Source organism: Oncorhynchus masou, unplaced genomic scaffold (assembly GCF_036934945.1).
Source record: "Oncorhynchus masou masou isolate Uvic2021 unplaced genomic scaffold, UVic_Omas_1.1 unplaced_scaffold_7659, whole genome shotgun sequence".
NCBI classification, from domain to species: Eukaryota; Metazoa; Chordata; class Actinopteri; order Salmoniformes; family Salmonidae; genus Oncorhynchus; species Oncorhynchus masou.
In genome coordinates, this window is record NW_027014125.1 from 1 (window position 1) to 14,263 (window position 14,263).

The 14,263-nt window shown below is 41.4% G+C and overlaps 1 protein-coding gene and 1 long non-coding RNA gene across 2 annotated transcripts; both read right to left on the reverse strand.

Moving 5' to 3' along the window:
- Positions 1-8,875: 8,875 nt before the first annotated feature.
- Positions 8,876-10,219, reverse strand: LOC135537399 (uncharacterized). Its single transcript, XR_010455207.1, has 2 exons — positions 9,355-10,219; positions 8,876-9,297 (listed from the first exon to the last, which is right to left on the reverse strand). It is a non-coding gene; the product is annotated as an uncharacterized LOC135537399 (long non-coding RNA).
- Positions 10,220-11,036: 817 nt separating this feature from the next.
- Positions 11,037-14,257, reverse strand: LOC135537398 (glycogenin-1-like). Its single transcript, XM_064963571.1, has 4 exons — positions 14,246-14,257; positions 12,265-12,493; positions 11,867-11,959; positions 11,037-11,534 (listed from the first exon to the last, which is right to left on the reverse strand). The coding sequence occupies exons 2-4, from the start codon at positions 12,397-12,399 to the stop codon at positions 11,376-11,378; spliced, it is 387 nt and encodes a 128-aa protein (XP_064819643.1). The 5' UTR covers positions 12,400-12,493; positions 14,246-14,257; the 3' UTR covers positions 11,037-11,375.
- Positions 14,258-14,263: the final 6 nt, after the last annotated feature.

The window sequence follows — 14,263 nt, forward strand, 5'->3', positions numbered from 1 at the left end:
TGTTACTGCTGTATTTAGGGTTGGTCGTCATCTTACTGCTGGCCGTCATGTTACTGCTGTATATAGGGCTGGTCATCATGTTACTGCTGTATTTAGGGCTGGTCGTCATGTTACTGCTGTATTTAGGGTTGGTCGTCATGTTACTGCTGTATTTAGGGCTGGTCGTCTTGTTACTGCTGTATTTAGGGTTGGTCGTCATGTTACTGCTGTATTTAGGGTTGGTCGTCATGTTACTGCTGTATTTAGGGTTTGTCGTAATGTTACTGCTGTATTTAGGGCTGGTCATCATGTTACTGCTGTATTTAGGGCTGGTAGTCATGTTACCGCTGTATTTAGGGTTGGTCGTCATGTTACTGCTGTATTTAGGGTTTGTCGTCATGTTACTGCTGTATTTAGGGCTGGTCATCATGTTACTGCTGTATTTAGGGCTGGTCGTTATGTTACTGCTGTATTTAGGGCTGGTCGTCATGTTACTGCTGGTCGTCATGGTACTGCTGTATTTAGGGCTGGTCGTCATGTTACTGCTGTATTTAGGGTTGGTCGTCATGTCACTGCTGTATTTAGGGTTGGTCGTCATGTCACTGCTGGTCGTCATGGTACTGCTGTATTTAGGGCTGGCCGTCATGTTACTGCTGTATTTAGGGTTGGTCGTCATGTCACTGCTGTATTTAGGGCTGGTCGTCATGTTACTGCTGTATTTAGGGCTGGTCGTCATGTTAGCTGTGTTTAGGGCTGGTCATTGTGTTACTTCTGGTCGTCATGTTACTGCTGTATTCAGGGCTGGTCGTCATGTTACTGCTGTATTTAGGGCTGGTCATCATGTTACTGCTGTATTTAGGGCTGGTCGTCATGTTACTGCTGTATTTAGGGTTGGTCGTCATGTTACTGCTGTATTTAGGGCTGGTCGTCTTGTTTCTGCTGTATTTAGGGTTGGTCGTCATGTTACTGCTGTATTTAGGGCTGGTCGTCATGTTACTGCTGTATTTAGGGTTGGTCGTCATGTTACTGCTGTATTTAGGGTTTGTCGTCATGTTACTGCTGGTAGTCATGTTACTGCTGTATTTAGGGCTGGTCGTCATGTTACTGCTGTATTTAGGGTTTGTCGTCATGTTACTGCTGGTCATCATGTTACTGCTGTATTTAGGGTTGGTCGTCATGTCACTGCTGGTCGTCATGTTACTGCTGTATTTAGGGTTGGTCGTCATGTTACTGCTGTATTTAGGGCTGGTCGTCATGTTACTGCTTTATTTAGGGCTGGTCATCATGTTACTGCTGTATTTAAGGCTGGTAGTCATGTTACTGCTGTATTTAGGGTTGGTCGTCATGTTACTGCTGTATTTAGGGCTGGTCATCATGTTACTGCTGGTCGTTATGTTACTGCTGTATTTAGGGCTGGTCGTCATGTTACTGCTGTATTTAGGGCTGGTCATCATGTTACTGCTGTGTTTAAGGCTGGTAGTCATGTTACTGCTGTATTTAGGGTTGGTCGTCATGTTACTGCTGTATTTAGGGCTGGTCATCATGTTACTGCTGGTCGTTATGTTACTGCTGTATTTAGGGCTGGTCGTCATGTTACTGCTGTATTTAGGGCTGGTAGTCATGTTACTGCTGTATTTAGGGTTGGTCGTCATGTTACTGCTGTATTTAGGGTTTGTCGTCATGTTACTGCTGGTCATCATGTTACTGCTGTATTTAGGGTTGGTCGTCATGTCACTGCTGGTCGTCATGTTACTGCTGTATTTAGGGCTGGTCATCATGTTACTGCTGTATTTAAGGCTGGTAGTCATGTTACTGCTGTATTTAGGGTTGGTCGTCATGTTACTGCTGTATTTAGGGCTGGTCATCATGTTACTGCTGGTCGTTATGTTACTGCTGTATTTAGGGCTGGTCGTCATGTTACTGCTGTATTTAGGGCTGGTCATCATGTTACTGCTGTATTTAGGGTTGGTCGCCATGTTACTGCTGTATTTAGGGCTGGTCGTCATGTTACTGCTGTATTTAGGGCTGGTCGTCATGTTACTGCTGTATTTAGGGCTGGTCGTCATGTTACTGCTGTTTTTTGGGCTGGTCGTCATGTTACTGCTGTATTTAGGGTTGGTCGTCATGTCACTGCTGTATTTAGGGCTGGTCGTCATGTTACTGCTGTATTTAGGGCTGGTCGTCATGTTACTGCTGTATTTAGGGCTGGTCGTCATGTTACTGCTGTATTTAGGGCTGGTCATCATGTTACTGCTGTATTTAGGGCTGGTCATCATGTTACTCCTGGTCGTCATGTAACTGCTGTATTTAGGGCTGGTAGTCATGTTACTGCTGTATTTAGGGTTGGTCGTCATGTTACTGCTGTATTTAGGGCTGGTCGTCATGTTACTGCTGTATTTAGCGCTGGTCATCATGTTACTGCTGTATTTAGGGCTGGTAGTCATGTTACTGCTGTATAACTGACCTGCTGATACAGAACATCATGATAACTGACCTGTTGATACAGAACATCATGATAACTGACCTGTTGATACAGAACATCATGATAACTAACCTGTTGATACAGGACATCATGATAACTGACCTGCTGATACAGAACATCATGATAACTGACCTGCTGATACAGAACATCATGATAACTAACCTGTTGATACAGAACATCATGATAACTGACCTGTTGATACAGAACATCATGATAACTAACCTGTTGATACAGAACATCATGATAACTGACCTGTTGATACAGAACATCATGATAACTGACCTGCTGATACAGAACATCATGATAACTGACCTGCTGATACAGAACATCATGATAACTGACCTGCTGATACAGAACATAGAACATCATGATAACTGACCTGCTGATACAGAACATCATGATAACTGACCTGTTTATACAGAACATCATGACAACTGACCTGCTGATACAGAACATCATGATAACTGACCTGTTGATACAGAACATCATGATAACTGACCTGCTGATACAGAACATCATGATAACTGACCTGTTGATACAGAACATCATGACAACTGACCTGTTGATACAGAACATCATGATAACTGACCTGTTGATACAGAACATCATGATAACTGACCTGTTGATACAGAACATCATGATAACTGACCTGTTTATACAGAACATCATGATAACTGACCTGTTGATACAGAACATCATGATAACTGACCTGTTGATACAGAACATCATGATAACTGACCTGTTGATACAGAACATCATGATAACTGACCTGTTGATACAGAACATCATGATAACTGACCTGCTGATACAGAACATCATGATAACTGACCTGCTGATACAGAACATCATGATAACTGACCTGTTGATACAGAACATCATGATAACTGACCTGTTGATACAGAACATCATGATAACTGACCTGTTGATACAGAACATCATGATAACTGACCTGCTGATACAGAACATCATGATAACTGACCTGTTGATACAGAACATAGAACATCATGATAACTGACCTGCTGATACAGAACATCATGATAACTGACCTGTTGATACAGAACATCATGATAACTGACCTGCTGATACATCACATCACCATTTGTCTGTCTTAACATGTTGTGCTGTGCAATTGCATCATCTGGTGGTCAGCTATAATAGTGCATCTTTCCTCTGGTGGTTTGGCTTCAAGTCAAGGAGATGAACCCCCACCAAATGGGAATGAAGGAAGGAAATTGTTATCATTTAGTTGTTTATTCCAGGTCATCTATGAAAGGAAATCTGATTGCAACATTATTTTATTGTTATCTTTAAATCCACAAATATTCCAATCCACAGATTCCGAACAGTTCCGAACTGTTTAAATACAAAATGCTTGTTTACATATGTTTGCAAGGCCAAAGTCCTCCGATTTATTAAAACCAACCGTGCGGATGATTATAACCTCAGAGAGGAGCCAGCAACACAAAGCCAGTCTGTTGTCATAGCCTGGAATGAGTCTAGCCAAGTCCCCCAGGGCTGGTACAGTAAGGCAGACTGGCCTGTTCCGGACTGGGCAACAATAGCAGGAACCCTATAGGTCTTCATCTCTTGCTCTCTGTCCAGAAAGCATCTCAGAGTAGGAGAGCTGCTCTAGGATCAGTTTAGCCTTTTAGCCTTCATCTCTTTGCTCTCTGTCCAGAAAGCATCTCAGAGTAGGAGAGCTGCTCTAGGATCAGTTTAGCCTTTTAGCCTTCATCTCTTGCTCTCTGTCCAGAAAGCATCTCAGAGTAGGAGAGCTGCTCTAGGATCAGTTTAGCCTTTTAGATTATAATAAATACGATTGTACGGACAGATCCTAGACCAGTACTTCTACTCTAAGACGGTTTGTGGATACGGGCCCTGGTCCCTAAGCCAAGCTGACAGCCCAGAAGGGGTCCTGGCCAATCAGAACAAAGGGCCTCCCTCTGCTGGGACAACAGTTAAAACTGAAAGTCTCTTTTTCTGGTTAAATTAATGGATGTGATGGATGTGATGGATATGATGGATGTGATGGATGTGATGGATGTGATGGATATGATGGATGTGATGGATGTGATGGATGTGATGGATATGATGGATGTGATGGATGTGATGGATATGATGGATGGATGTGATGGATGTGATGGATGTGATGGATATGATGGATGGATGTGATGGATGTGTTGGTTGTGATGGATTTGATGGATGTGATGGATGTGATGGATATGATGGATGTGATGGATGTGATGGATGTGATGGATATGATGGATGTGATGGATGGATGTGATGGATATGATGGATACGATGGATGTGATGGATGTGATGGATATGATGGATGTGATGGATATGATGGATGTGATGGATGGATGTGATGGATATGATGGATACTGATGGATGTGATGGATGTGATGGATGTGATGGATGTGATGGATATGATGGATGTGATGGATGTGATGGATATGATGGATGGATGTGATGGATATGATGGATGTGATGGATGTGATGGATGTGATGGATATGATGGATGTGATGGATATGATGGATATGATGGATGTGATGGATATGATGGATGTGATGGATGTGATGGATGTGATGGATATGATGGATATGAATGTCAAAGGGACTGCAGTGCATCAGTTATAACCCATAAGACAGTAACAATACACCCAGCAGGTCATTAAGACAATAACAATACACCCAGCAGGTCATTAAGACAATAACAATACACCCAGCAGGTCATTAAGACAGTAACAATACACCCAGCAGGTCATTAAGACAATAACAATACACCCAGCAGGTCATTAAGACAGTAACAATACACACAGCAGGTCATTAAGACAGTAACAATACACCCAGCAGGTCATTAAGACAGTAACAATACACCCAGCAGGTCATTAAGACAGTAACAATACACCCAGCAGATCATTAAGACAGTAACAATACACCCAGCAGGTCATTAAGACAGTAACAATACACCCAGCAGGTCATTAAGACAGTAACAACACCCAGCAGGTCATTAAGACAATAACAATACACCCAGCAGGTCATTAAGACAGTAACAATACACCCAGCAGGTCATTAAGACAATAACAATATTAAGACAGTAACAATACACCCAGCAGGTCATTAAGACAGTAACAATACACCCAGCAGGTCATTAAGACAGTAACAATACACCCAGCAGGTCATTAAGACAGTAACAACACACCCAGCAGGTCATTAAGACAGTAACAATACACCTAGCAGGTCATTAAGACAGTAACAATACACCTAGCAGGTCATTAAGACAGTAACAATACACCTAGCAGGTGATACTCTGCCCTACACTATACTACATAACTGATACTCTGCCCTACACTATATAACTGATACTCTGCCCTACACTATACTACATAACTTATACTCTGCCCTACACTATATAACTGATACTCTGCCCTACACAATACTTCATAACTATGATACTCTGCCCTACACAATACTATATAACTATGATACTCTGCCCTACACTATACTACACAACTTATACTCTGCCCTACACTATACTACATAACTATGATACTCTGCCCTACACTATACTACATAACTATGATACTCTGCCCTACACAATAATATATAACTACGATACTCTGCCCTACACTATACTACATAGCCATGATACTCTGCCCTACACTATACTACATAACTATGATACTCTGCCCGACACAATACTACATAACTATGATACTCTGCCCTACACTATACTATATATCTATGATACTCTGCCCGACACAATACTACATAACTATGATACTCTGCCCTACACTATACTATATAACTATGATACTCTGCCCTACACTATACAACTATGATACTCTGCCCTACACTATACAACTATGATACTCTGCCCTACACTATACTACACAACTTATACTCTGCCCTACACTATACTACATAACTACGATACTCTGCCCTACACAATAATATATAACTACGATACTCTGCCCTACACTATACTACATAACTATGATACTCTGCCCTACACTATACTACATAACTATGATACTCTGCCCTACACTATACTACATAATTATGATACTCTGCCCTACACAATAATATATAACTACGATACTCTGCCCTACACTATACTACATAACTATGATACTCTGCCCTACACTATACTACATAACCATGATACTCTGCCCTACACTATACTACATAACTATGATACTCTGCCCGACACAATACTACATAACTATGATACTCTGCCCTACACTATACTACACAACTATGATACTCTGCCCTACACAATACTACATAACTATGATACTCTGCCCTACACTATACTACATAACTATGATACTCTGCCCGACACAATACTACATAACTATGATACTCTGCCCTACACTATACTACATAACTATGATACTCTGCCCTACACTATACTACATAACTATGATACTCTGCCCTACACTATACTACATAACTATGATACTCTGCCCTACACTATACTATATAACTATGATACTCTGCCCGACACAATACAACTATGATACTCTGCCCTACACTATACAACTATGATACTCTGCCCTACACTATACAACTATGATACTCTGCCCTACACTATACTACATAACTATGATACTCTGCCCTACACTATACAACTATGATACTCTGCCCTACACTATACTACATAACTACGATACTCTGCCCTACACTATACTACATAACAATGATACTCTGCCCTACACTATACTACATAATTATGATACTCTGCCCTACACAATAATATATAACTACGATACTCTGCCCTACACTATACTACATAACTATGATACTCTGCCCTACACTATACTACATAACCATGATACTCTGCCCTACACTATACTACATAATTATGATACTCTGCCCTACACAATAATATATAACTACGATACTCTGCCCTACACAATAATATATAACTACGATACTCTGCCCTACACTATACTACATAGCCATGATACTCTGCCCTACACTATACTACATAACTATGATACTCTGCCCGACACAATACTACATAACTATGATACTCTGCCCTACACTATACTACACAACTATGATACTCTGCCCTACACAATACTACATAACTATGATACTCTGCCCTACACTATACTACATAACTATGATACTCTGCCCGACACAATACTACATAACTATGATACTCTGCCCTACACTATACTACATAACTATGATACTCTGCCCTACACTATACTACATAACTATGATACTCTGCCCTACACTATACTACATAACTATGATACTCTGCCCTACACTATACTATATAACTATGATACTCTGCCCGACACAATACAACTATGATACTCTGCCCTACACTATACAACTATGATACTCTGCCCTACACTATACAACTATGATACTCTGCCCTACACTATACTACATAACTATGATACTCTGCCCTACACTATACAACTATGATACTCTGCCCTACACTATACTACATAACTACGATACTCTGCCCTACACTATACTACATAACTATGATACTCTGCCCTACACTATACTACATAATTATGATACTCTGCCCTACACAATAATATATAACTACGATACTCTGCCCTACACTATACTACATAACTATGATACTCTGCCCTACACTATACTACATAACCATGATACTCTGCCCTACACTATACTACATAACTATGATACTCTGCCCGACACAATACTACATAACTATGATACTCTGCCCTACACTATACAGTATAACTGATACTCTGCCCTACACAATACTATATAACTATGATACTCTGCCCTACACTATACTACACAACTTATACTCTGCCCTACACTATACTACATAACTATGATACTCTGCCCTACACAATACTATAGAACTATGATACTCTGCCCTACACTATACTACACAACTTATACTCTGCCCTACACTATACAGTATAACTGATACTCTGCCCTACACAATACTATATAACTATGATACTCTGCCCTACACAATACTATAGAACTATGATACTCTGGCCTACACAATACTACACAACTGATATTCTGGCCTACACAATACTACACAACTGATACTCTGCACTACACTATACTATATAACTATGATACTCTGCCCTACACTATACTATAGAACTATGATACTCTGCCCTACACTATACAACTGATACTCTGCCCTACACAATACTACACAAGTATGTGCTCACCTTATTTCCTTTGAACCCAATCCAACCCTCAAGATAATATACAGTGGGAAAGAACAAATACATCAGGATACGAGTACATAACAGATCAGAGATATGGGGTGTAATGACATATAGTAATGTAATGTATTTTTCGTCTTGTACCATTGAACCTTCCTGAATGAACCCTGTCTGTCTGTTTTATGGTTAGATGTGCCAAATAAAGACCCAGCACAACTCACTATTTATTCTACAAGTACTTTATTTAGCATGTGACAGCGTCTGTGGTACAGGCACCATTTGGGTGGTAAAAGAGCAGTAGGCTAAAAGCTAAGAGGTTCAACACGTACCGGCATTGGAGCCAGTACCTAGACAAGAGTACAGATGATCAAACACTAGCAGGTGGTGTGAGGGTAACAGGTACTCAAAAGGTCCAACTGTGAGGGTTAAGGCCAACTGGAAACGTACCCTGGGTTAAGGCTAACTAAAAAACCTACCCTAGGTTAAGGCCAACTGGAAACCTACCCTGGGTTAAGGCCACACAAAAAACCTACCCTAGGTTAAGGCCAACTGGAAACCTACCCTGGGTTAAGGCCACACAAAAAAACCTACCCTAGGTTAAGGCCAACTGGAAACCTACCCTGGGTTAAGGCCACACAAAAAAACCTACCCTAGGTTAAGGCCAACTGGAAACCTACCCTGGGTTAAGGCCACACAAAAAACCTACCCTAGGTTAAGGCCAACTGGAAACCTACCCTGGGTTAAGGCCAACTGGAAACCTACCCTGGGTTAAGGCCACACAAAAAACCTACCCTAGGTTAAGGCCAACTGGAAACCTACCCTGGGTTAAGGCCAACTGGAAACCTACCCTGGGTTAAGGCCAACTGGAAACCTACCCTGGGTAAAACAAACCGGAGAGATCATCCCTCACAGCAGCTGAAGTGAAGATGGTATGAAAACAGTATCTTTCCACAAGAACATGAGCAGTACAGTCCTTTCAGAAAGGGGTCACGACTTACTCCACATGAAAAAGTAAACAAATATACAGTATCTTGATTAGGTAAGTATTTAACCCCGAGTCAATACACATTAGAATCACCTTTGGCAGTGATTACATCTGTCTTTCTGGGGAAAGTCTCTAAAAGATTTGCACACCTGGATTGTACAATATTTGCCCATTATTCTGTAAAAAAAAAAAAAAAGCTTCAAGCTCTCAAGTTGGTTGCTGATCATTGCTAAACTTTTTCAAGCTGCATTAAGTCAAACTAGGCCCCTCAGGAACATTCATCATCTTGGTAAGCAACTCGTGTATAGTTGGCCATGTTTTAGGTTATTGTCCTGCTGAAAGGTGAAATTGTCTCCCAGTGTTTGTTGGAAAGCAGACAACCAGGGATTCCTCTAGGATTTTGCCTGTGCTTATAGCTCTGTTTCCTAAAAAAAAAAAAAAACTTGTCCTTGCCAATGACAAGCATACCCAGAACCTGAAGCCACCAACCATGCTTGAAAATATGGCGAGTGGTACTCCGTAATGGGTTGGATTTGTCCCAAACATAACTCTTCATTCAGGACAAAGTACAGCTCTTTACATTATTTTTGTAGTTTTACTTTAGTGCCTTATTGCAAAGAGGATGCTTATTCTGTACAGGGTTCATTCTTTTCACTGTCATTTAGGTTCGTATTGTGGAGTAACGGCTGGCCCCACAACGTTGTATTATCCAATCACAGCCACTAAACCCTGTTTTAAAGTCACCATTGGCCGTATGGATGTGGTTTCCTTTTTTTCTCCGGCAACTGAGTTAGAAAGGACGTCTGTTTCTTTGTAGTCTGGATAGTCTGGATGTATTGATACACCGTCCCAAGTTTAGTAACTTCACCATGCTCAAATGGATATTCAATGTCTGCTTTTTCTAAAATGTTTAGCCCTCTACCAATAGGTGCCCTTCTTTGCGAGGCATTAGAAAACCTCCGATCTTTGTGGTTGAATCTGTTACATTCACATTTGAATGTATGGGGAGGTACAGCGATGACTCATTCAAAAATCATGTTCAACATTATTCAGGCAACTTAAGCACGTATTTAAGCCATAAGGGGTTGAATACTTGACGAGACATTTCAGTTAATTTAAATGTGTCTAAAATAAATAAAAATACATACGCCGCTGACAAAATGGGATATTGTGTGACAAAATCTGTTAAAAATCAAGCTGTAACAAATAAATGTGGATCGAGTCAAGAGTTCTGAATGCTTTCTGAAGGCCCAGGTAGACTACAGACATGGCAGGACATCACATCAGCTCAGTTAAACAGTGTATAGCCGACATCTATGAAACTACAAGACGTACTGTATAGATCATCTTTGTCAAAGTGTCCACACGTGGAAAAAGGCTCATGTCCATATACCAAGGCCATATTTAATTATTATATTTTATTGCGGTTTTAATTCTCTAAACATTTTCAAATAGAAAAAAAAAGTAGATAGGACTTGTAAAAGCTTGTCAATAAATCGGTGCTTCAGTGTCGTGATCTTCACAGTACATATATAACAGGATAAACATACTATACAAGTGTTGCTCAGTTGGATGCCCTCTGCCAACAATGTCAGAATGTTTCCCATCGTAACAGAATTGTGTTGTAGTCTTCGGAGCTGGGGTGGGTAATGGCTCACTAATATGGAGAATCAACTATTGGTAAGATGGAGGGGTGGGTGAAACTAACTAAACTGAATCAGTCAAACTCAGTTTCCCTTTATTTGAGAAAAGCGTCAAGCTTTTTCTGGATATTGTCAAACGAGTCCATTCCCATGTAGTCCGCCTGGCCCTGCTCCCATTTCTGCTTGCGTTCCTCGGATGTCTCTGGTGACATGTATGGCTCAGTGTGATGGGAGTCATGTGACGAGCTGTTTCCCTGGAGGAGGAGGGAGAACAAAAAGAATATTAGAAGGGAGCGATTTGATCAATTACGGAACAAGCCACAAGACTAAGAGCTCTGGAGAACCAGTGGTTCCTTTGCAGTCAGTGCAGCAACAGAACAGTAGCACACATCTAAAAACCTGGCATTTATAGCAAGACATTTCCACTACTGCAAACCACCCATTTACTCCATCATCAGAGAACACGCGGCTATGGTATTAGCAAAGCCAGGTTGTTGTACAAACAGATTGTCCACAAGCAGTGACAGTTAGTGACCAGGTGTTGGTGGTGATGCTGGGCTTAACATACAACTAGTCTTCATCATACCTTCCAGCCACCTTCCTTGTGACTATTGATCTGTGACCATGACCCAGGCCAGTGACCATGGTGGTCACAATTTTCTTTGACAGGGGACTGGAACTTTAGATGGACGAATGAGAGGGTTAAACATCAATAGCCTTCAAGGCTGAAGTATCACTACATTTTAGAAAGACGAATCATAATATATATCTCATATATATATGTGATGACTTGGATGCTTATTGTTAGTAAAAAAGTAATGTTGGGCCCACCTCCTGAATTAATATAGATATATGTAAATATTCATTCAGGAGGGTCCAACATGACTTTTTACTAACAATAAGCATCCAAGTCATCACATAATTCAAACTGTTATAAACTGTTTTGCTAACAGTTTCTGTAGAGGAACGACAAGAGGTTAATACTTCTAGATGAACTTCCACACAGCCAGAGTGGAAAGGCTGGTCTCCGTATCCCTCCACCATCATGGGCACCACAGAGGAAGAGTAGAGGAACCACCAGTCCAGAAGGAAGCTGGTGTGTGTGGAGGTCTCCTGCATGTCCCCACTGACCCTCTTGGTCTTGGGGTCGTACGTGTAGCTCCACGGCTTGGTCTGACCCAGGAAGTGGACCACCTTGGCGTTGCCACCGTATCTGGAACAGAATACATGTTGATTTACTGAGCTCTTGTTGTGAATGTAACTCATATCTGGCAGTTAAAGACTGTTGTAAATGCTTTGGTTTGATAAGTTCGAACACGGAGAGCCCGACGGGCGAAGGGAGCGAGAGCCCGACGGGCGAAGGGAGCGAGAGCCCGACGGGCGAAGGGAGCGAGAGCCCGACGGGCGAAGGGAGCGAGAGCCCGACGGGCGAAGGGAGCGAGAGCCCGACGGGCGAAGGGAGAGAATAGCCATTGTGACAGAGGCATAAAAGTCTTTAAACAGAAGGCCTCTATTTCGTCCGATGTTCTCGGCTCTGTGGAACTCAGGCTGGTTATCGAACCCCACGAGGCCGCCCCCTAAATTGACTGGTGGCATGAGAACACTAATGACTGTATCGCCTCACGCCTACCCGTTCTCTCGCAGCCCAAGAAGACTCTCGCTGCCAGGGGTTCCACAGGTAGTCTACTATTGAGTCACTGCTGCTGGCTGATCTTCCACCCCCTTAAGGTCAATGTCCACACCCTGATGCAATCGAATTAGCATTATAAAATCCCATCTAAAATCTGTCAGTTTAAACTACAGATGTTGTTGCATTGGCTGCTTCTTACTCCACCTGTCACACCTGCAGTGAAAGAAATCAGAGAGGAGCTTAAAAAGTCCTTTGTAGCGTCCCAACGGTTTGGCCTAAAAAATTATTACCCCCCTATGAAAAGAGGAGACTCAAGAACACGGTGGTGTTCTCCATTTTGCTCTACGCCCCCCCCCAGGCTCTCAGGAACATGTCAGCTGTTTTCCTCTAGGATACCCCCACAGGCCTCATCTGAAGGTCCCTGGGTACCAGTTAAACTAATGAATGGAAGTACAGTATACACATCCCCCAGTTGGAAAGAAAAATAAATGCAGTATATGGAGATTTTTGGGAGTTTTGGCACTTAACTACGGGGTTAAATACAAGTAAAAAAATATATGGTGCCTCATCTTTCTTCTCTCAGATATAGGACAGACCTCAGAACAAACTTCCTTTACATTTTTTGTGGGTGGGCTTTTGTTCCATGTGTTTCTATTGGCAGTAAGGACTGTTATTCAATGTGTTTCTATTGGCAGTAAGGACTGTTATTCAATGTGTTTCTATTGGCAGTAAGGACTGTTATTCAATGTGTTTCTATTGGCAGTAAGGACTGTTATTCAATGTGTTTCTATTGGCAGTAAGGACTGTTATTCAATGTGTTTCTATTGGCAGTAAGGACTGTTATTCAATGTGTTTCTATTGGCAGTAAGGACTGTTATTCAATGTGTTTCTATTGGCAGTAAGGACTGTTATTCAATGTGTTTCTATTGGCTAATAGCAGTAAGGACTGTTATTCAATGTGTTTCTATTGGCTAACAGCAGTAAGGACTGTTATTCAATGTGTTTCTATTGGCTAATAACAGTAAGGCAAAATATTTTTTTCATATTTTTCAATACATCAAGGGGTCTTGAAATTCAAAATCAAATAGCTAAAATGATCCTTGGTGTGACTTTAAAACAATTCCTTATAGTTTAGTGGACCCCCCCCCCCCGGCTTCGACAGGGCTTCGACTCTGACTGTTAATGCTTTGGCAGGGAATTATAGACACCTCAAATATTTAGTTTGAGATTTAGCAGAATCTTTCTCAATGTAAGAAATACAGATATCTAGATAATAGTTAGTGCCTAAACCAGCAAGTTGATCTCCACACAGTTCTCTATCACATGATTACATACTGTTTGAATGCTGGAAGG

Excerpts from the sequence above, each read along its gene's own strand:
- LOC135537398 (XM_064963571.1), bottom strand. The coding sequence starts at position 12,399 with ATGCAGGAGACCTCCACACACACCAGCTTCCTTCTGGACTGGTGGTTC. Across the intron at positions 11,960-12,264 it reads GTGTGGAAGTTCATCTAGAA|TTCCAGTCCCCTGTCAAAGA; the intron begins GTATTAACCTCT and ends GTCCATCTAAAG. Across the intron at positions 11,535-11,866 it reads ACAAGGAAGGTGGCTGGAAG|GGAAACAGCTCGTCACATGA; the intron begins GTATGATGAAGA and ends CTCCTCCTCCAG.